We start from the raw sequence: 22,953 nt of genomic DNA on the forward strand, positions 1-22,953 counted from the left end.
AATAATTGAAACAGATTCATGACCTTTATTACTGTAGAAGAAGTAGCTCTCAAATTCACATGAAGTATAATACAATATGACGTGTTAGTGTATAAGGAACATTCAGTAATGATCAGAGCTGTACATTTCAGCCACATCAAGAGCTCCCCTCGTTTTGCATAATCACTATGACGCTACGCTCAAGTGCAAAAATCATCACGTATTTACCTTCACTACTGTACAAGTCAAACCTTTTGTTTTAAACAAATACTCTCCAGAGAAAATTGTCCGGTCACAGTTTCCAAATGTAGGATACGCTTTAAAGGTATAGTAACGCATCCGTCCGGCATCCCAGGGATACGGAGGCTTATTATTACACACAACATGCATGCAATGTTGCTTTCCAATATTAGTATTTGAATTGGTTCTAATACGTTTCCTTAAAAAAAGAAAATAAAGACAATTGGTCTATTTACAGTCACAAAATTGTGACAAAAACATGTCAAAACTGAACTGTACAACATCAATAAGCCCTGAAATAGTTGTCAGGCACTTGCGATGTAAAACAGACAAATATAATTAATGACACATTTAAGTGCTACAATCAAGAGAACAATATTAAAAGAACCCTCACAAAGTAGAGTGGGAATGCCTTCATTTTAGTAACAATAACATTAGCTCCTTCAAATATACCCTCCTCCCTAAGCGCACAGTTTTAAAAAAAAAAAAAAAAAAAAAAAAGAAAGAAGATAAGTACATTTAAAAAAAAAATAGGTGCTTGGTTTCCTCTCTGGGCAGCGTAATTAATAACAAGGAAACCCACCGCGATGATTGTTGTGTTCGTCGGAGGCTGGCGATACCCTGAGAAAGGACGCGGAGAGGATAGAGAGTCAAACCTTCCATTTTGTTTTGTATCCTGATCACCTGTGCATTTGTTTTCTTGTTTTGCAGCTTGCTATACTGTCCGCGTGCGGGTTTATGTACTGTAGCGTAGTCGTGTACAGCATATGGTTTGTGGACACACAGCTGCTTTATATTGGCTACTAATATGCAGATTTTGCAGTATAGACTCCACACACACACACATACTGTATGTATGTGTGTGTATGTGTATATGTATATATACATTTATATATATATATATATTAGGGATGGGCATTATAATACAACAAGTATATAATGTAGTTTTGTTAATTTAAAATTATCCCCATGAAGTAAACATGATATTATACTGTATGTCCTCAAATAGTGGCTGGGGGTGTTTATTTACTGATTACTAGGGAGGCCTTTATTTGTACAAATTTGAATAATAATTTTAGTCATTTTCTAAGTACAGTTCAGTTGAATGAAACTTTTATGTTCATACATTTCCATTAATATTTAAGTATACTAAGAACTTTTATGAGCAAAACAATTGAATCATTTTTGAAGAGGTTGAAATCAAATGTTATCAACCTCTTGTAGTATTTTGCCACATTCAGACTAATTCACGTTTTAAATTTGGCCACGGTGTAAAACAATGTTGGGCTGTATATTTCAGTGATTCTCAACGTTTGGTAGTGTACTAGTACCACTAAAGGCAAGCATCCCTCGAGTGCTACATGAAAGAATCACTGATTAACCACAGTTTAGTTGTATTTAACTTTTTAGTACATTTGCATTTACTTGCTAAGAACTGTTTGTTTTTAAATTTCAATTTTATTTAACCTTTATGTGCAATACATATTAATTGAATTACTTAAGTATGTTTCCCCTATATTTAAACACCGTGTTAATGTTCAAACTGTGCATAATGTTACAGTGGCTTACAATAATATCAAACGTACTTTTTAGGAATAAAACCTCTGTCTTATTTTTGATAAAACGTCTACTGCACTAGTGTATCTTATTTTTAAGTAAAAGTTATTTTTTTTAGGATGCGTTTGGCGTAAAAAGTTTGAGAACCACTATTTGTGGAAATACGATATACCCTCTCGTACAAATATGTCGGGAAGTCGTGTGTCTTGAAATGTACATGAACGTCTACATCCTAAATCCATGCATGGTTACATATTGTGAGTGGGTGTGTGGACTGGTCTACATTATTCACGATGACTAAGAGTTCAACGACCGTCAACGTCTATGGTCCATGTCCTGGAGTGGGTGGACTATTCCTCAGTGAAGAGGTCCACTTTGAAAGACTCCAGACGTCCTCCGGTCAGCGTGTCACGCTTGCGAGGATCCAGACCCCTGGTCGAAAGGAGGCCTCATCCGGTACGCAGCCATTTTTCAATGCTAAAAAGAAGAGGCTCAAATGTAAATAATGGTGCTTATTAGCTATGGGCTGGAGTCTTTTAACACCTCTTTGGTACAACTGCGGCTATTCGTAACACAGAGTGCTTGCGAGCCAAGAGTAAAAGTTGCATTCATCTTCAGTGCGGGAAAACAGGCTTCTATCCACGTTGGAATGATTGCAGAGGGATATTGGTAAAGCTAATTTCCTTCCATGTTCAGACAAAGAAAACAAACGTGTTCTTGCGCTATACCACCGAGGTGGCCGTGGGTTTTGGGCCGCTGGGACTGAGAGCCAAACTCTGGGCGATGTCGTTGCGGTTGATCTTGCGCAGCGCCGTGCGCAGCGCGCCCACGCTGGCGCAGTCCTTGCTGGCCCAGTCGGACAGGAGCGCGCGCACCGGGTGCTCGTCCTGGCGGAAGGCGGCGATGCGCGCCTCCTCGTAGCCCAGCAGGCCCGCCAAGTTGCACCAGTCGTCCTCCGTGTTGGAGTCGTCCCCTTCGCCGCCGTTGAACAACAGCTGCTCCACCTTGTCCCGGGTGTGCAGAGGCAGCAGCAGGCAGGGGTCCTCGTCCATTGTGACCACTGGAACAACAAATGTATATGTGGTGCATATTTGGGGGGGGGGGGGGGGGGGGGGGGGGGGAGAAGAGGGTAGTATCCTCTGAGCAGGTTTTAGTTACCTGTATGCGTTTGGGTCTGGCCCAGCTGCTCCTGCAGACTCTGACTGTCCACCGAGATGCCGCTGTCGCTGTGCAGCTTCTCGCCCTCGGGCGACGGCGTCTGGTTCTGGTTGGACGTGACGTTGTTGGCCTGCTGCTTGTTCTGCTTGCAGCTGTTCCACCTACGCGGTGACGGGGAAGAAGTCAACCCTTCGTACTGCACAGCGTGACACGTGTCCCAAGTTATTGGAAGAGCATTTCATTGTTCTGTCTGTCATTATACGTCGGTGGCATAGATGGATTCGCAAAGATACACAACTTGTAGTAAATACACCATAGTTTGAAACTAGTTAATTTCCCACAGCACACCTGATGATCTCTCACCAAGCCCTGAATTAGTGCTTCTCAAACTGGGGAACTTAACGCCGCTGCCTGTCACTTGTTTTGAAAAGCAGTCGCTGGAAGCGTGGGAAAAGTTGCTTTGTTGGTCACACTGACTGTGCTTTTGTAACTAGTTTCTCTCTGTTTGCAGACATATTGTTAATTCACATCAGTTAGTGACAATGGATAAATGTTTCATTTGTTGTAGTTTCTTTCTATTAAAAAGGTTATGAATATTTAGGTTGAAGTATAGACAAAATAAATAAAGGTGTTAAGATTATGAGGAGAGGCCTTGGAAAAAATTCTCCCGTCTAAGGGGCACCAATACCCCAAAAGTGGACTAGCGAGAAAAATGATCCTTTCGCTCACTTCTTGAAGATGACGAAGGCCACGAGTCCGACCACGGCGGCCGCCAGAATGGAGCAGGAGACGGGGATGAGCTTGTCGTTCAGGCTCTGGTAGATGCGCTCGTGGGAGTCGCCCTCAGGGGTGGTGGCGGCGGCGGCGGCGGCGGCGCTGCTGTCTGTCGGGCCGTCCGACGGGGGGCCGTCTATGGGGAAGTCGTCGTAGGTGGGCAAGGAGATGGCGGTGAAGGGCGTTGGCGACACGGAGGGGTACTGCACTGTGAAAAAGCAAAGAGCAACATAACGGAAGGCAAGTGAAAATGTTCTGTGTTAATCATAACCTCATGTACACTTTAGTTTTAGTGCGAGGATTAGAAAGTAGTCGTCGTTCCACTCCCTCTCTCTGATATTGTATTATCACTTTGCTGTGAGACAGAGCAAAGTGTCTGCGGTTGGGGGGGCCAGTCGCATAAAGCAGATGGTAACTCTCTGTTCGTATGCGTGCGTGCGTGTGTGTGCGCGTGTGTGTACGACCTCACCAAAGGAGAAATAGTCAAGACACTTCTCAGAAATTAGCCATCAGGTAGTTTTTAAGTGTCTCCAGATTTTTGCTACAGCTCTGGCATTAGATCCCATTAGATTGTTCAAGTGTACATAATATTGTAAACGCTGAGTGTGTATTACATCCCGCACGGCGTGGTCATCCCTCCTCTTCCCCAGAGGCCCATTAAAAAGTGACTTGGCGCATCCAGTGCAGCCAGCTCCTCTTTAGCCGTCCATTAACGGCGGGCACGCGTGTTTCTGGGAACCTCGCCACCTCGTCACCGACTTTCCTGTTACTTAACAGCACTGACAACAGGAAGTCGTGCCGAGGAACGGGGAACAGGCACCTCGAGAGAGCGGCTGAGCGTCGTGACGAGGCGAAAACATTTCAAATGTTATCTAGACGGACGCTGCGTGGCGAGCTGTTAGCCAGGGCCCTGAATTTTGAAAGTGAAATTTAATATACAATCAATCCATTGCGCTTTCAAGCCATTGAGTTCTCAAAGATTATTTGAAAGGGTTTGCCACTTTTTTGACATGCAAATATGATGAAGGAACATTTGCTTTGTGTGTGTGAATAAATGGACCTTTTCATAATGTTTGTCAATAACAGGTGTCAGGGTAGTCCCAGGTTATTGGCCCACAGGGCATACAGTGTGGTGCCTTCACATTCAAGAGACCCCATGTCACGGTTCTTCCAGATTCCAGCTGTCGTTCAGATGATTTCTTTGCTTTGACTTGCGAGCGAAAACTTGAGATAAGAGGGCTCACTTAACTCACTTCACAACGACCAGCAGATTGGCAACAATTCTTCAAAAAAGAAACTTCAAGATGTTTATTGGCACTCTCGGTTGATGTTTACTGTCAAACTAAAAAAAAAAAAAAAAAATATTACGTTTGAACAACCACAAACTGTAGCTTTGCTCCGTTTAGCTTAATGCTGGGAAACAATGCAAAACGCCATAGACGGGCTAACGGTTTGTTAGTGTTATAATACTTTAAGCAATGGAAATTTGAACACAAACGGACACTCCCAGACATACTGTATATTCTTTATCCCCTCTGGGAAGAACGACTAATTTTACTGCAGCCCAATATGGCTCCTTTGACACGGACACCGTGTATACTGTATGACTATGATCGGCACTATTGCCACCCGGAGGTTTGTGCGACGTCATGGCGAAAAGGTCAAAAAGGGTCCTGTGAGCCACTGCAACGTATTGATTCCCATCCCGTTTCATCGTCTCCCTCTTTTTGCCCACTTGAAACCAGACTCTGTTCCCTGACAAAGATCCTCTTTGTCCCGCACGATAGCGCACTCCCCAATGCTCTCTTTCCATTTTACTGCCTACTTGAACAGACGTTTTCTTTCCGAACAATCGCCGGCGCTCGTTTGGCAGCTCTCTGCTTTCCAAACTGGCCTTTCAAAGATGGTAACTCAATACGGTTTGTGTCCAATCCACCTGGTTATGTGCTTTTATTCGTTGAGTTCCTTTATCGCCTCCCATCTCTGCATCCATTTGATCTCCACATGTCAAAGATGAACAGGTGAAAAAAAGAACCCTAACATCATAATAGTCTGGGATGAGGGTGTTGGGCTCATCTCCCCCCTCGCTAAATTCGGCATGTTGTAATAGTGCATCAACTCGACAACTTTATTTCGTAGATTAAAATTAACAAAGGGACCGGACTAGACAAAAGTTGGTGAAAATGACTTTTATACAGTTTGTTATGTAAGAATAGCGATAAGACAACAGGACCCTTGACAGGGCGTTTATTTGATTTAAAAGCTGACTTGGATGGAGACTGTTGTTTATCCTCAGGAAGAGTAGAAGTTGTGATTAAGATCATAAAAGCCGTAAGAAGTGCAACTGTCAAAATAACCAGTTGTAACGGATGGCTCAAGTCTGTATTTATAGTAGGAATTTGTCTTTGAAATTCCTGGAAGACCACATGAACCTCCCAACCAACCATTATGCTGTCCATCGAGGGTTTTGTTTGTCTGCGTGTGCGTGCGTGTACTCTGCGACAAAATGCAAGCAGCACTCGTGGAGGTCAACCAGAGAAACCCGAGAGCGCAGAAGAGTAACTCCATCGCTTTTATTGAGCGGAGCATGTTTTTCAGCATCTGTTCGTTCGCGCTTTGTTTTCTTTCTCCATCTCTGCAGTGGCAACACTTTCGCTGCCAGTCTTTGGTTTTTACAGAGATTTTCTTTTATGGCTCAATAAAAACAAACAACCTCTTACGTACATTCCAAACACCAGTTTTGTGTGATGTCGCCTACAAAGAGGACAAAAGCCCCACTCCTGTACTCGGCCCATTGGCTGAATGAAGGCACGAGTTGGACCCGCGCAGCGCTCGTTTCCCGTCCCGAATCCCGTCCAAAAAATGTTCCCCCCGGAATGTAGTTTGTCCACAAGAGGACAATTCAAGCGACAATGGCCGTAGTGTGCGGCGCAGGGAGCTGAAGGTCGGCGACTGGCGCTCCGGAGTCAGAGGTGGCACAAGTCTGTCGAGGCACCGCAAGCAAAGATGCACAATAAGCGACTGTGCTGTACAAAGATCAGCAGTCTGGGCCGAATGGGGATTCCTCACAGTTATTGATGTGCTAATGTTGTGGACACACTAAATCCGGAATGTTCGTGGCATTTTACTTTTGGCATTTCGCTCACTTTATGTCAGTCAAAGCCTCATAAATGGCTATAGAATTAAGTGACAGCCCCCACCGCTCCCCACGGGCCTGTCGATGGTTAAGGTCAACCAAACTCGGGAAGGAAATGGCTCCTTGCTCCTCTTCCTCACCAGTTCAATAAGAAAGTAGACTTGGCTCAATCACCCCCACTTCTGCTTTTCTTTACCCCACCCACCTTATCTTCATCCGCTCATGTTCTCCCTGCAAAACTAACATTTGGCCAGTTCTATTAGTATGAAAACATTTGAAATTTGGTGGAAAATGTTTGAAAACATTACGAATCACTGTGTAAATGCTGAAAACGAAATAGGGATGCGACAAAATATCAGTTTCACGACTACAGTACCAGTAAGTGACTCAGTAAGCTGCAGTAATATTAGTCATTTTTCACACAGGATAAAGAATATTAACCTGTAAGTATTGTTAGATTGTTGATCTGTCTACATGTGTCGCTGCCGTTTGTGTTCAAATATCCATTGCTCAAAGGAGGGGCTGTCCAAACGTTTTCTTTCAAGGGCTGCATAACAGAAAAATCGAAACATGACAGGATCATGTCGATGTTCTTCACCTTTATTTTATTGAACACTGTAAAAACCGATTGATGAGTGGATTTATTTTAATAGTTTTCTCCATTTCGCCTTCAACAATAGAATCAGAATCTTCTTTATTGGCCAAGTATGTTAAAACACACGGGAATTTGTCTCTGGTAGTTGGAGCCGCTCTCGTACTACAACGAACAAGCCATGATAACAAAATATACTGTAAATTTAGGACATAAACACTGAAGTCGTTAAGTACAGAGAGTCACAATTAGCAATATAAAGTGTCCCGTAGTGCTGCAATGCTGATACCACATGTAGCTGAAGTTAGCTTACCAGGTTTCAAAATATGTTTTTCTTTCTTTTTCCCAAGCTGCCGTGCCATCGTACTTGCAAAACAAAACTGCCCTCCACCTACCACGAGCCACCTTACTCATTCCAGAATGTCTGTGAACGTGTATTGTGCAGTATTTTGAAGTCACACTTGAGTAGCCTTTAAATGAGTGCATGAATAATGGAACGCGTGCATGTGTGCTTTGGGGCGATAGGGCAGCACACGTAAGTGCAGCCAATCCCCGGAAGCGACATCAAGGAAGAAAAAGGTTGCAAACAGAGCGTTGAGTTGATAAGTACAAGTTGATAAGTGCACACAGGAGTTTAACCGAGACGTGAAAGGACCTTGGCGACGCCCGCTCGTCAAAACGCCTTCTCAGGCGTTGACACGCATTTACCCTGAAATCTGCGCTTTGATTTTACACCCCTGTCTTAAGAAGCAAATCCTTCCCGATCCAAGTGGTCCATTCATGTTGGACTAACTCTGTATCTTGTGAGTGATCCGTGACAGCTTTACAGCGTCACTGTAAATCTCAGATTTACAGTACCAGAGTTTGTTTCGAATACTGTAACTCAGCTTGATCGTCTGCTGCCGTGACCCGGCATGACTCTCACACGCACATGAAAGGTTTGTCCTGACCTTTCACCTTTGACCACGCTCACGGTGAAGTGAAGTCGTAACCCAAGTCTTGAGATAAGCATCTTTGCGCTCAGACCCTCCGCTCTGCTGGTGTAGCATGACAAAGCATGTTGGTTCGTAATTAGTAGAGAATTGTAGGTACTGTAAATTCTTAACGACGACAGCTTAGCCCGTTTAGCTTAATGCTGGCAACGGGGATGTTGTGGGGCCTTCACCTTAAACGCAGCCATGCCAACGGGATCTCAGGTTACGACTTGCCTTTACACAGGCGGTGGCTCCCTCGTTCCTTTTTCACCCTCCCGACTGACTGAGTCCTAGCCTCGAGGCCGGTGTCGTCTGACTCGCCTAATGCACACGGACGTCTGGCAGCGCTACAAATTCGGAGGCAGCGATAACGCGAGTGCTCTGCTGAAAAGATTACAGAGGGAATAAGGAGCTTGTGATTAGGTTAGAGTGCCGAATGATGATGCGGCCCATACGCAGAGTGGGGGCCCTCCGGCTATCGCGGCTGGAAAACTAAGCCAGTTTGCATTCGTCACGTAGTGTGTGCTGTGGTGGTTATCGAAAGGATGTGCTGCACTTGGAGTTCTGGCTCCTGAGATTCTGATCTGGCCATCCCAACATCCTTCTCTCTCAGTGCAACCAAGTGTCGGCCCGGTGTTGCACTGATGAATCAGGAAAAGCGCTAATTGCGTTAAAGGACTACCCGCATTTGTCAACATTTGCACTAAACCTTGATTTTGACCAGTATTAAAAAATGACTTAGCCCCCATTGGCTCAATTTAACATCGTGTTTGTTATTGTGGTTGTACTTTGCTGTGTTACTACATCTTAATGGGGAGCTCTTTTCCAATATTTTAGGTGTGTGATGCAACTTTTGCATCGCACGCCTGATCACAATCTCACTCAGGTGTGACAATGTGGTGACACACCACTAGTACTCTGCTGCTAAATTGTGCGTTGATGATAAAGCAGCACATCACAAGTCCAATAAACCTGATGAGACAGTTTGATAGGCGACTCCTCCACGTCGAAACAAACTCAACATGATCCCCAGATCACAGGTTCCCGGAATTAATCCCTTCCCATATCACCACAACCATTGCTGCCTAAGTGTTCATCAAAAATGAGACAGATGTTTTACTCCGAAAAAGTATATTTAACATTATTGTAGGCCACTGTATCATTATGCCCAACCCTGCACTTAAATGTAGGAAGGCATAATAAAATACTAAAATTCAATTTCTATTATTTATATTTATTGTACATAAAGGTTCAATTCTAACTAAACAGAATTTTAAAACAAACCGTTTTTTTAAGATAAAATACAGATGTACTAAAAAGTTAAATACAACTGAACAGTGCTTAGGTAGTGATTCTTTCACATACCACGAGAGGGAGCCCGCATACCAGTAGTGTTTAAATCTCAGTTTAGGACTTATTTTTACACTCTCGCATTTGGTTAAACGACACCTAGTAAGCAAATAGACCCATGGCCCCTGACATCTGGATCTTGGCCTGTTTTACTGCCACTTCTCTTTCTCTAACCTGACTAATTGTAGCTCTCTGATGTTATTATTACCTTTGTGAGGGAAGATTTCTTCTTAGACAGTTTTTGATACAGCTCCCGCAGTGGACACGCAGGGATTTGACGTTGTAAGATCACAATGATGTTACACAAATGATGTCTATAGGCCAAACTCAAAGGTCTTCCCCAGCCCATGAGCCAAGCACAAATGGTTCCCTTCAGCCCGAGACGGTTTCTGACTGGACTGTGATAACAGCAGTCTCTGGCTGATCAGCACACTTCTTTCATTGTCGTGGGACAAAAGCATTGATTTAATCTGCGAGGCATCGTGTCGTCGCAGTGGCCGCTGACGGCAGCCGTGGGGAATTTGAGATGTGAGTGACGTGTTGATAGCCACAGGGGTACAGTGATATAAAAGGAAAGCCAGACCACGGTTCATAGACGTGACCTTCCTGTAATCCCTCAACTTCCAGGAGAAAGACTCTTTGTGTCGTTCGTATGAAGACGTATCGCTGAAGACGACGGGATGAGCTCCGGGATGACATTTGGATCAATGGATCAACAATGACGATAGTGTCACACTGAGATGATGTCTGTCAATGTCAATGATGTCTTTCCTACTGTACGTACAGTCATTGACCACAAATATGCTCGGCGCATTGTTTGGATTCATGACCTCGGGCCATTCAGTCAACTCCACTGCCTCTGGTCGTACAGGGATGTGAATGAAATGTAATTTGTAATTAATAATGATTTTGAAGGGTTAGGGCCCATAAACCTTTTTAGATTAGGTGCTGCAATAGGTGTCTTGTCCTAATTCACCAATTTTAGGCCTTGGGAATGGCTTGGCTAAAACCTATAGTATGAAAGACTCGACTTGGTATTCCAAATTTTCTTTTGTCGTGTGCGCAAACCCGTCAACCCCACCAGTGTGCAATGATTCGGAGTCCAGAGGCCAGCGCATGAAGCAAGTATCACAGAGGGGGCGCTCTGAAGATTATTCCATTTTTGATTCCAGAATTATGTTTTTGACAAAAGAGAATGGCAACATGCAACGTTTGCAACTCAAAAATCAGAGACACAACCACGACAAACTAACTTCCTCCATCACTATGACACTCGCATAGGGAACTAAGCTACGATAACTTCACAGTTTAGCAAGCTACGCTTCATGTCAGCTTTATGTTGATTGAGAAACAAAATAAATAGTTGATACAGAGACTGCTTTTAGAAACAGTTGCAGGCTTGTGACTTTGCTAGTACAACTAACTAACACAAGTACAGATATTGAGTGCAAAGTGTCTCATGTTGTGACTCAGCAAGATTGTATCCTTGACGTATGACTTGACTTGCTTGATTTTTGAAGATTAAGCTATAAGACTTACTTGTGATTTGCACGTATCATTAGCCTAATAGCATAATTGCCCAAGACATTTTAACCCACTGTCACATTATCAATTAAAAACATATCAATGTGCTTCCTAAAAATCCAGGTCATGGTAATCCGTAAAGGATCAATGGAGACAACCAGAGTCTTGTTTGTTGAAATGATGTAAGCGCACGATGCAAGTGTCTTACCTTGACAAACTGTATCGGTGACAGCGGTGCAGGCCTGCAGCTGCAGCTCCTCGCCCTCGTCGCAGGAGGTGCAGGGGATGCAGGGCTCTCGCGAGCTCTCCTGGTCCGAGTACGTGTCCCCGTCGCACTCCTCGCACATGGTGTCGTGGTCCAACTCGCAGCTGAGCAGCATGCCATGGCCCACGGGGCACTTGGTGCACGGCTCGCACCTCTGCGACAGGTCGTTCAGGTAGAAGCCGTAGTTGCACACGCAGGTGGCGTCGTTGGTGTCCGTGCACGGCGTCGCCATGCGGAAGAGGCCCGTGCATTTTGTGCAGGGCTGGCATCGCTCTGTGTGGCTGACGTTTTCGGAGAAGGTTTCGCCTGAAAGCAAAGAAAAGCAAAGAACCTTTTCTATTCTTAAGGGACTGCAAAACAAACAAACAAACAAAAACCTTTGGTACATTTGACTTTAAACGCCTCATACAGTATACAAATGTATTTTAGCAATCAATATTGCATGTTTTATGGAATTGTATTCCAGATGGATAGAGAACTGGGAAACACTAAATTATGCAACAGACCCATCTGTAAGAGCATTGTGCTCGTCTGTGTGAGTGTGACTGCGATGAATCGGGAGATGGGAGGTCGTCACGGCCACAGCGCCTGGATTAATGGCTGGAAATCTTTGACAGGAGGCACACTTGACAACATTTGAGCCGATGGAATGTGATGCAGCAGTTAGACAAAACCGACATGAAAGTGGGTTACAGTTGTATTTTTGAAGTTCACTAAATTTGTATTTAATGTTTAAAAACTGCCTGCGATTGGCTGGCGACCGGTTCGGGGTGTACCCCCCCTCCCGCCCCGAGATAGCTGGGATAGGCTCCAGCAGCCCGCGGCCCTAGTGAGGAGAAGCGGTAAAGAAAATGGATGGATGGATGTTGAAAAACTGTTCTTTTTTTTTTTTTTTTTTTTTTAAACATTTATTTCGGTAGACTTTTCAATTCAACTTTTACGTGCGATACCTTTTAATTGAATCGCCCAAGTGTTAACGATCAAATTGTGCACAATGTAACAGTGTGGCTTTCAATAATACTAACTACACTTTTTAGGACTAAAAACCTTTTAGGGCTACGACTGTATTTTAATTTTGCTCATGATAGTGTGGAGAGAGAGAAGTATTTTTTTTTAAAGGTGGTACTAAAAAGTTTGAGAACCACTAATCTATACGACAACCACAACATAATAAAACAAAATACATTGGATTGACACCAAACCTAACAAAAGCCTCCGGTAAACTGGATGGAACAAGTGACCTAAAGTCAACTGAGCTGACAAAAAAAACAACAATTAACCATATTAAATTGAAGTGGACTCAAGTTTGTTCTACCACTCAACTAAAACTCAATTAAACCAAATTCAGTTGTCTTAAATGTAAACTGCGGTGGTGGATTGAGACCCGACAAACAAGTTTTTTTTTTTCAAGGTACCAGCCGTTTTTGGGAAAACTGCATAGCCGTGCCAACGATTAGCTTTGAAGGTTGCAGGTTTACAACCATTTAGGCAATAGCTATTTGAACACAAACAACGAAGCAACACATGTAGACAAACAATATCCAAATACTCACAGCCATATATACTTTATTCTCTGTGGGAAACGACTAATGTTACTGTATCTTATTGCGTCACTGAGCGTAGATGTGACCTACGTGCAGACAGATGGAGTATTACCCGAGATGAACCTGTGTGTTCTTGTCTGATGCTAGCAATTGTAGCTTCCTCTCGTTTTTGGGTGCAAACTGGCCGCCCCCTCGCTTTTACGCATGTTGCAGGTCCACCTGGAGGGATGCCGGCCAGGCGGGTTACCCCGCTTACCAGACGCACTCAGACGTGCCGCCACCTCCGCCTTCTCTTACTCGAGTGCTCTCAGAGCCATTATCATAATGCCGTTCATCAATAATGTAAGTCAATACATTAATAACGCTGGCCTGGAGTATGCGGGGTTGGGGGGGTGTTGAAGCAAGGCTACACATGGTCTTGTCCTCAGCATTTGCTTTTGGTCTGCATGCTTTGTCCTTAATGGACGACAAGTGCACAGTTTTGCATCACTAGTAACGTAGTTGTCCTACTAGTATACCAAAGTTGTCCTACTAGTGAAGACAAAGAGTGCACTATTTCATGGACCTTAAGCAGGATATCAAGGATATCGAATAACGTTACGAAGGTTTGTCCCCACACGTCATGAAAACCAGCATGCGTGCACGTGTGTGCTTTGCTCTTCTTTTCCTAGCTGTTGCCTTCGAAGACAATAGGAAAGAACAGTTTTGTGAAATGTTGACACTATTGTTAAGACAGTAGGGGTCAGATCAAAATATGGCTCGACCTCAGCTTCCTTCTCCCACGGCATTCTGTCACCTATCACAACGAGGCCCGCTCCACTTGTGTTTGAATGTTTTCCTGTTTTGTTTGGCTAAACTGCTGCCAGGGAATGTCGTTTCCTCATCGTTATCCCTTATGTTTGTCACTCTTACCTCTCCATTCAGTCATTTCTGACTACCTGATTTACGTTTTTTTTTTTTTTTTTTTTTTTTTTTTCAGTGCCGCATTCACAAGCACTCGACACAAAGTCCATCGGCGTTCGTGGCGGCTTTTTTGAATCTGTCTGCGGTTGATCATGTCTGAGCAGCGGAATTGAGAGCCTTAAGCACCCATTAGGCAATAGCAGGAAGCCACACGACAAATTTGATTTCAGATGCTGATTTTCAGCCGAACAGACAACAAGAGGTCAGATCCGTTCTGCATTTTTCAACATTTTTTGTCTTGTAGTGAACGGCCATCTGATCCATCAGCAGCTTGTTACAAACGTATCCACATCCCCCATGCCAGAAATGTATTATTGTAGGCAATGTACCGTGGTTCTCTTTGGCATCCCTTAAATATGTGACCACTAATGTTGCTCAACTAAGTCGAAACAATTTCAGGTCAAAATAAACTGTGAACTCTCTTTTGAACAATAACATCAAATCCACGACAAATGATTACGTAGAAACGACAAAAAAACAACAACAGCATATTTGAAGGCAGTGATACCACTTTGGACCCTGTTGAGATCTGAAGTATTGTACAACCAGCAAAGCAAATTTGAATCTAATCAAAATAAAACTGTGACCTGTGTTCTGCCGTTGCAAATGAGCAGAGGACGTGATTCTTCTTCCAACTTCTATTGGCTACCAAAGCGGCCGCCCCCCCCCCCCCCCCCCCCCCCGCTAGCAACTATAAGAATACACATTGACCTCGGCGGGTACTTCCACTACTTTTCGAAAGACTTCAGGAAGTTGTGCAAGCAGGAGAGCGTGGCTATTCTTTTGGAAGGCAGGCTTAAATCAACAAGGAAACAATAAATCAAGGCGTTCGAAAATCATCCATCCCATAAAGGATGTCTAATTCTTCCTTAAAAAAATAAATAAATAAAAAAATGCAATAAATTATCTCACGTGTTCCCAGGGGCTTCTCTCACGACCTGTATCATTTTGGAATGGTGGGTCTCCTTATTCGCTACTTGACCCACATTGGTTTGCAACTATTTCCTGGGAACAGTGCAGGCCCCGATCTTGGCCTCTGTCGTCTGGATGTGTCCTCTTGACCTCATGGAATAAGGCAGACCCACATATAGATAATCTTCAATCCAATTGTTGACACAGATGTACCCTGAATGTTGTTTTCGAGCTCAGCTGCCATCTTAACTGCCTCCATTCTTACCATCCCACTTGTCTGGTGCCCTACAAATCCTCCATTGTATATTTTTCTACATTTGGACCAGCTCCCATTCTTATATCTTCTGACGGTGCTCATAAAGTCTCTGCCCAGTCGAGGTTCACTCCCTACATGGTAACGGACAGTCAGCTCTGATTACCAGCCGACTTCCTCACACGCTGCCAAGTGAAGCTGAATCTTCCAGCTTCTAATGGAACATTTGGATAATGAGGATTCATGATGGAAAATGCTTGAGGGTGCTTCAAAAACATCTTGACAAGCCGAGCAGTAATTAAATATCCAACGCAAATCAGCATGATTCTCGCAATGTCGATCTTATGCTCACACCTTTGAGAGCGTAACATAAGTAAGCCTAATGCTAACAAACAATAGGAAACGCCATCGACGGGCTCATGGAAATAAGCATTGTTATTCAACTCAAATGCGGTAGGAATGCAAATAGAACATACAAAATTGCTACACGTAACAGATTAAAGGTAAACCTTCTTGGGTACACACCATCTTATAACTGGGGATGTCGTCCAAATAAAGTTCAGTTGTTCTAGTAGGTTTATCGTGACATTTTCTGCTTTCAGGAAGCAGCCTGAAGGTTTTATGCAAACACTGGCTGATCTCTTTGAACAATGAGATCCCTCTGCTGCTGCGAAAGCTCTTTGCGGACCTTGGCATGTGTTGTAAGGGCTGATGACAAAAATGTCAGGGGAAGCCTACTAGAACAACTGAACTTTATCGGACTTATCAGAGCCACTTTAAAAGATGGCAGGTGTGTGCTGACTCCTATTTCACGAGTTTGAATGTGATTGCTTAATTCTGAAATCAACCACATTCCCAGTTACAGAATAAGAGGGTGCGCGCATTTGTGCAACCACATTATCTCAGTTGTGTATTTTTCTTCCAGTCCCTTAAAGATTTCATTTTTTTTTAATGTAAAAGTTCTAGATTACATTAATGGTGGAAATGTTTTGAAATGATTTATTTTGGTCTCTTCTTTTTGATTTTTGTATCTCGCAAAAACCTGGCATTTGAACAGGGGTGTGTAGACTTTTTAAATTAAATGATCTTTTTTTACAACACGTTTTAAATCTTTTTTTTTATTATGAATTATTATTATTATTATTATTTTTAAATTTAAACCTCACCTATGAATGACCTGGCCCATCTGTCCATTTTAAAAATCCAATGTGGCCCTTGAGCACGAATGTTTGCCCAGCCCTGATCTAGATTAATTGCTCTGACACAATTTTGTCAATTGCTGAGTGTGTGCTTGTGTGTGTTACTCACTGTCCAGGCAGGGCGCGCACACGGTCTGCGTGACTCCGCACGGCTTGACGACACCCTCGCCGGGCGGACACTGTTTGCAACACTTTCCGTCAGTGGTGTACCGCACCGACAAGCACTCCTCCTCCTTGGCCGAGGCACCCGCCTGCCAATCATCACAGACGCTATCAACAAATGGGACACAAGCTGGGAAAATGTACATGAGGCAACAGGCAAGACGCGATTGTCTCTGTAATTCGAAGAAAACTAACTTGATCTACTGTCTAGTTCGCTGCTTCTCAAACTGGGGGGGATCCGCGAACCGTATCGCCAATCATGTTTTCCCATTGAACTGAAGAGAAATGCCATTAATCCGTTCCGGATGCCCCCCCTCGCCCCCACAAAATAATAATCTTGAAACATGTTTTTTTAATACCACTCTACAGTGTTTTACTTTATACAAATAATAACATGGGTAAACTGAATATTAAAAAAATTAAAATTTCGACTATCCTCGTAAGATTACAACTTTTTTCTCATGAAATATTGAATTCGTTATTGTAAGTTTGACATTTTTTCTAAAAAAAAAAAAAAAAAAAAAAGCCGCTTTTTAATTCCTATGGCATTTTATGGCACGTGTGTTGGTTACTGTATGTTTAATAGGCGTTATGATTATGAGGAACGTAACCTTTCCAACGTTACGTTGGAAAGGTTTCTCCCCTCTCAGAGCTCCCTGGACCCAAATCTTGAGAGCCCCTGGTTTAGTTCATTCGTGTTGATTGATGTTAATTATTTTATTTCATTGCCTTGCCTGCTCTGTTTTCCCACATGGGACTGAAAGTGCCGATTTCAGTGACATCATGTTTTAGCTACTTCTTCTATAGCTATGTAGTTGTGTACACACTAGATAGCTTTACATCCCTGGAGTCATCAAAGGAAGAATTACTCTTTAGTTGGCAGTCTTACAACTGAAAGACACAATCAAGAGTCATTGCTTATGTTGAAAAGGTTCCAAAGCAAAATGTCTGGGAACTAAGTTTTAAAACAACAATTGGGAAAGTTGTTGTTGATTTGTTGCTCCCGGCGTTTCCTAGAAATGTCATTTGAAATCCCCAGTCTGATCATTTTTGTACAAGCACCGCACACGTCTAATGTGTACAACATGTATTTTAGTCCCAAATGAATCCCAGTTGTACGGTGTTTTTAAATTATTACCCACAAGTCACAAAAATGTACTAACAAGTTGTAGCGCACAAAGCAAGTGGAGTTCGGTTTTAGCTCATGTGCACAAACGCATTCCTTGGCCGTCGAGTGTTTTTGACAGAGAGAGATTTTTGTGTCACATGCATGCTCTCGTGCAAGCAAATGTTTGTGTGAGCGTGTGTGTGTGTGTGTGTGTGTGTGTGTGTGTGTCCGCGTGTGTTTTGTAACAAGGCCCCTCCCACTTGACTCACAACACAACATGTTCTCCGGGGCCAACCTTGATAAAAGATGCAACAGCCATCTGGCTCATGAGGCCGAAGAATGAGTGACTGTTTTTACATTAAAAAAAAAAAAATTGTTTTGTTTTTGAGGGCAACAAGATTAGGTACACCTACACAATCTAATGACTATTGACAGATGGATCGAAATTGACAGAAGGATCATAATATGAACACCTTTTAGCAGCAGTTGGTGTCAAAAATATAAACAAAGTAATTGTAGCGTATATACTAATTATGTATATTATATTACATTACAGTTAACCCTCTTTTATTAATCTGCGATATGGACTAGAGTTCACTGTATACATATATATATATTTTTTTTATTTTATTTGATGTTGAAAGCCCAAATTTAAGGTGCGCGTAAAGTGAGTTACAAGCTCAGTCATAGAACAAAATAAACTCATAAATGAATGTACCATTGTGTATAGTTCATATGTTTAATAGGTAAGTAAGTAATGCAGAAATACTGACATGCTTACTTTCGTTAGCCTGTGCGCTGACAACCCTATGTAAAAATCGAGGGAGAAGAATCTCCCTCTCTCTCAATGTTCTGAACTCCGATTCATATTGAGCAGAATATTGCTGCCTGGAAGACAACAAACTATAAATTGCAATTTCATCAACTGTAACAAAAAAGGATTTACGACTGTTAAAGTTAAATGAGATACTAGTTCTGGTTGAAATGTCAAGTGTGGTCAATTCAACATGTTGTTCATTGGGTATCTCAAAATCTATTATTGTTATCAGTTTTTGTATTGATTGTCGTTAGGTTGTGTGGGTGTTCCTAATGTTGTGTCCTTTCCAGCCCACCAACTGACAGTCTTTGATGCGTCCCTCATAACATTTATTTTATTTTGTTTTTAAATCCCTTTGACGCAGCGTGTGTGTGTTTCTGTGCACACGTTAACGGCGAATGTAAGTGAGGGGTCATAAACTGTCAGACTTAAGGTGTGTGCGGAATGTTGCTGACAGAACATCAAGTGGCCCCCTCGGGCTCCTGTGAGTCAGCTGCTAGGTACTGTGTGTATGTTTCGTGTGTGTGTTTATGTGCGTATGAGTTCAGGATGGGCTGCGAGACATTGAGAAAGTCGGTTCCAATTACAACATGAAAACCAGTATCTGTATGTGTTTGTGTGCGTGTGAAGGCGTGAATTTTGGAAAGTCGTGGGACATTTAGAAAGTTGGTCCCCATCATGACACGAAAGCCAGTCTGTGTGTATAATTTGTAGGGTTGGGAATCAAAACATTTTTCTTTTTGAGAACTGGTTCACAGTTATTTGATTGCTTGGAATCACGATCAATTCCTCTTAAAGAAACCCGCTTTGATGCCGGACGTGAAGTTTAAATTGTAAGTGTTGAGAACTGGCTGGCATGGTGGTGGGGTGGGGTGGGGGGTGGGGTGAGGTTCCCCTGGAGGTTTCTAAATAGTGGGGGAGGTTGTTTGCAAAATCAGGTCAAATATGTTCTTTTTTTTCCCACAAAACCGTTATTATTTGATGTCAAAATATGTTTTGAATCAAGTTGAATGCAACTTTGTAAATATTCCCAAATGTGAGGGGAATCGATTCGGATCAGTAGCCAGTAACAATAGTGGAATCAGAATCTTTTTTTTTTTTTTTACATTCTCCTCAATTCCCATGCCTAAGAACGTGTGTATGTTTCTGTTTGTGTGTGCGTGTGTGTTTACAGGGCAGGGGTCGTCATTATGAGGCATTTGGTCAGGAACCCCGCCTTTCAGACACTTGAGGTTTTAACTTGAGCAAAGGAAGGCACTGCATACTGTAAGACGTAAAAGCACAAAACCACTCTATTAACACTTAAATCTGTGAGTAAGCTGATGAGCGTGTAATATGTTTACCAGTCCACTAAGGGATAAATACAACAGGGAGATTTAAACTGTCAGCACACTCCCATCCTCCCGTCAAAGGGCCTCGCATGTGAACAAACCTGTTTCCAGATATTTGAGTGACACCTTTGAAACGACGCCAAGTCCTGGAGCGCTTTTAATTTCGTCCCCTGTTGACCCTTGTTCGCTGTTTGGGTGCTCCCAACGCCGGAGCGAGCACTTCCAGCTGCGGGAGTGGGTGCAACTCTGCTGAGCAGAAGCACACTATGGGAGGGCGTGTGAAATTGTCACGATATTGACTGTAAATTCCCACGTGTTTTAATAACATATCTGTGGCATACTTTTGTCAAAACACCCCAAGCATCAGCAATTATAATAATAGATTCGATTAATATAGCGCCTTTCAAGGAACCCAAGGATACTCAACAATAACTCATGGGAGTAATTAAAACATTGAGTATTTTTAGGAGCGCCATGTTAGCGGCGGAATAGCTAGCGTTAGCCTCCAGCTGATAGCCGGCAGAATAGTAAATAGTAGTTCAGACAGACAAGTCAGGCTCCTTGAGGGGTTAGCGCCAGAGAAAGCGGGGTGATGAACTTCCCAAGATGCAAAGTCCTAATCGCGATCAGCAGCGGTGGAAGTTAACAGTGGCTCAGTTGCTAACGGCGAGCCGCTCAATGTAAGGTACAGTGAGTGACCAACTAAACATGGAGTGGTTCCTGATGTTTTTTTTACGGCATCTCTATTGCTATGGTGAAATTGGCTCATTTAAGGAGCGGGTCACCCCCGAACCACCACTGCATTGACATCACCAAGACATCCGGTAAGTGCAGAACTTGGGGGGGGGGGAACGCAAATAAACTGGGGATAGAGTTTAAACAATTTTTTTTTTTTTAAACTGAATACGCTGGGATTTCTGCAAATAACGGGCAATAGGTTCCCCCAGAAATTGCGAATAAGTGAATTTGTGAAAGCAAAACGAGCCAATTGCAATTAGCATGGATGTTATGGTAATTAGAAATATTTTAACACACACGGAGCAGCAGCTCATACAAACTGCGCATCCAACAATACGCACTGTCATGTATTCTTGTTGCCCAGTCGGGACCTTCTCTGCCTCTATTTCTTGCTCTAAATTATGTTGTGTTTACATCTAGTAGAGCGCCTTGCTGCCTGGCATGTTGTGGCACAACGTGGTACTACACGAAAAGGTGCGCAATTCTAAATTCAGATTTGCTCCAATACAAAATCTGTGATATAGCGGGGTGCAAAAGATGAACCGTGATACAGCGGGGGTTCACCGTATGGCTATTTTGTCCGACCCTTTACCGAGAGCACAACTGTAGCTGATTTGAAGAAATTGAGCTGCGGAAGTTACACGTTTCTTGCATTGGTTCCTTGCAAAGTCGATGACTTGACCACATGAAAGCGTCCGTGGTCTCGTAACCTCGGACCAATCCCACTAATGCTAATGCTGCAGTCAATTTTCAGTTGGAGGCACTTAACCTCTGGATCCGGGCTGTCAGCGCTTGTTAAACCATTAGAGAGCCACCACGCCGGCCTTCCTTAAGAAAACGGGCCTGGTTTCAATCCAGACGTGCGTTCAACGTATAGAAACAGGGAGTGATGCGAGGAGTTATCAATATTGCATGCCTGAGTCAGAACATGATGCATGGCTGCTATCAGCTTGTAATTCCTTGACATACCCACTGCACCCTGCAGCCCTGACGAACCTGTCATATGTGACGCAGCGGACAAATATTCATGCCCCCTTTATAGGCCTCGGAGCGACTGTCAATAAATTAGGGAGAGTCTGACAATGGCTCAGTGGAGATTCCATGATCCCTTTTGTCGCAAGTCAGAAAACTGTGGCCAAGGTTGGAATAACGCCGGGGTCACGTGTAACTCAACGTTAGAGGAGGGGGGTTGGAACTATAAACAAACGCATTAACCTCCTACATAACATGTCTTTTAAATACATTATTAAGAAAAACAAATAGGACAGCTAAACATGTTGACTTTAATCGGTAGTGTTACCTTGTGGGACAGAACATTAGGTACACCTCTGTAGACAACCAATACAGCAGATAATGCTCACTTGGATTAATACTGTTGGAGAGGTGTTACTACCTACCTACCTACCTACCCCCACCCATCCATTTTTTTAATGACGATATAGCATTATGTATCTTTTTCTAATAAAAAAAAAATACAGCAAAATGATTTGGCTGAAGACAGGAATTTTAATAAAGCTCTCGCATTGGGTCTCATTAGAATGTGTTGTGGATAAATACAAGTAAAACAATATTATTTTGAAGTTACTGCCATGTAAGCACAATATTCCAACCAGCTATTATGTGCAGGTGCAGCTTCTGTGCCCTCAAAGGACCCCACCCCAGTTCAACACTAAAAACAACAACAAAACACACAGTTCAATTACTGTTTACCAAAAGCGACTCACCAGTCCAAACAGTATTGTTATTAAAATCATATTCATCCCGTTCGTCCTTCCCATTTTGCCAAGAGGAGCTGTTCGACCGGAGGAGCGAAAGGATGACACGCTCACAGATTTCCAAGCGGAGTAAACCGGGCGACCATACTTGTGTCTTCCCCTAAAAGAAAAATAAGTCAGACTAAGTGTCCACAATTGCTGTCAGTGTGCAGCTTCCACTCGGACGGGAAAGCAGAAGCAGAGTTGGGCCCGTTGGACGTTTGCTTCGTGTGCGCTCTCTGTTCTTGTGACACCAGCACGCCGCCCCCGAGGCTTCCCCTCCCTCGACCACACCCACCTACATGAACAGACACACACATACACACACACACGAAACACATTACACACATACACACACGATACACGCTATACAAATATACTGCTTTTCGTGTTATAAAGGGGACCAACTTTCAGATTGTCACTTGGAGAATCACCCCCCAACAATCACACTTATACTAGTTTTATTGTTGTAATAGGGTTAAACGTTCTTACCAAACTTCGACCGAACATTTTTTTCCAGATTCTTCCAGACACAGGTGCCGGGTGGCCAATCTTCAATCTAGGGTGGGCACAGTCACCCCTGGCCACTCCCTTGCTCCGCCCCTGCACACTCATACAGATGT

General features: G+C 43.2%; 1 protein-coding gene and 1 long non-coding RNA gene across 2 annotated transcripts in view; one reads left to right on the forward strand and one right to left on the reverse strand.

Annotated features, from left to right (window-relative positions):
* Positions 1 to 22,564, reverse strand: ngfrb (nerve growth factor receptor b). The gene is made up of 6 exons (XM_061706605.1): positions 22,301 to 22,564; positions 16,530 to 16,671; positions 11,493 to 11,855; positions 3,664 to 3,916; positions 2,935 to 3,095; positions 1 to 2,836 (listed from the first exon to the last, which is right to left on the reverse strand). Exons 1-6 carry the CDS (start codon positions 22,352 to 22,354, stop codon positions 2,499 to 2,501), a joined length of 1,311 nt encoding a protein of 436 aa, XP_061562589.1. The 5' UTR covers positions 22,355 to 22,564; the 3' UTR covers positions 1 to 2,498.
* Positions 1 to 22,953, forward strand: part of LOC133417597 (uncharacterized) — a 34,193-nt gene that overhangs the window by 8,138 nt on the left and 3,102 nt on the right. The gene's annotated exons all lie outside the window — the stretch shown is intronic.

This window comes from Phycodurus eques, chromosome 19 (genome assembly GCF_024500275.1).
Source record: "Phycodurus eques isolate BA_2022a chromosome 19, UOR_Pequ_1.1, whole genome shotgun sequence".
NCBI classification, from domain to species: Eukaryota; Metazoa; Chordata; class Actinopteri; order Syngnathiformes; family Syngnathidae; genus Phycodurus; species Phycodurus eques.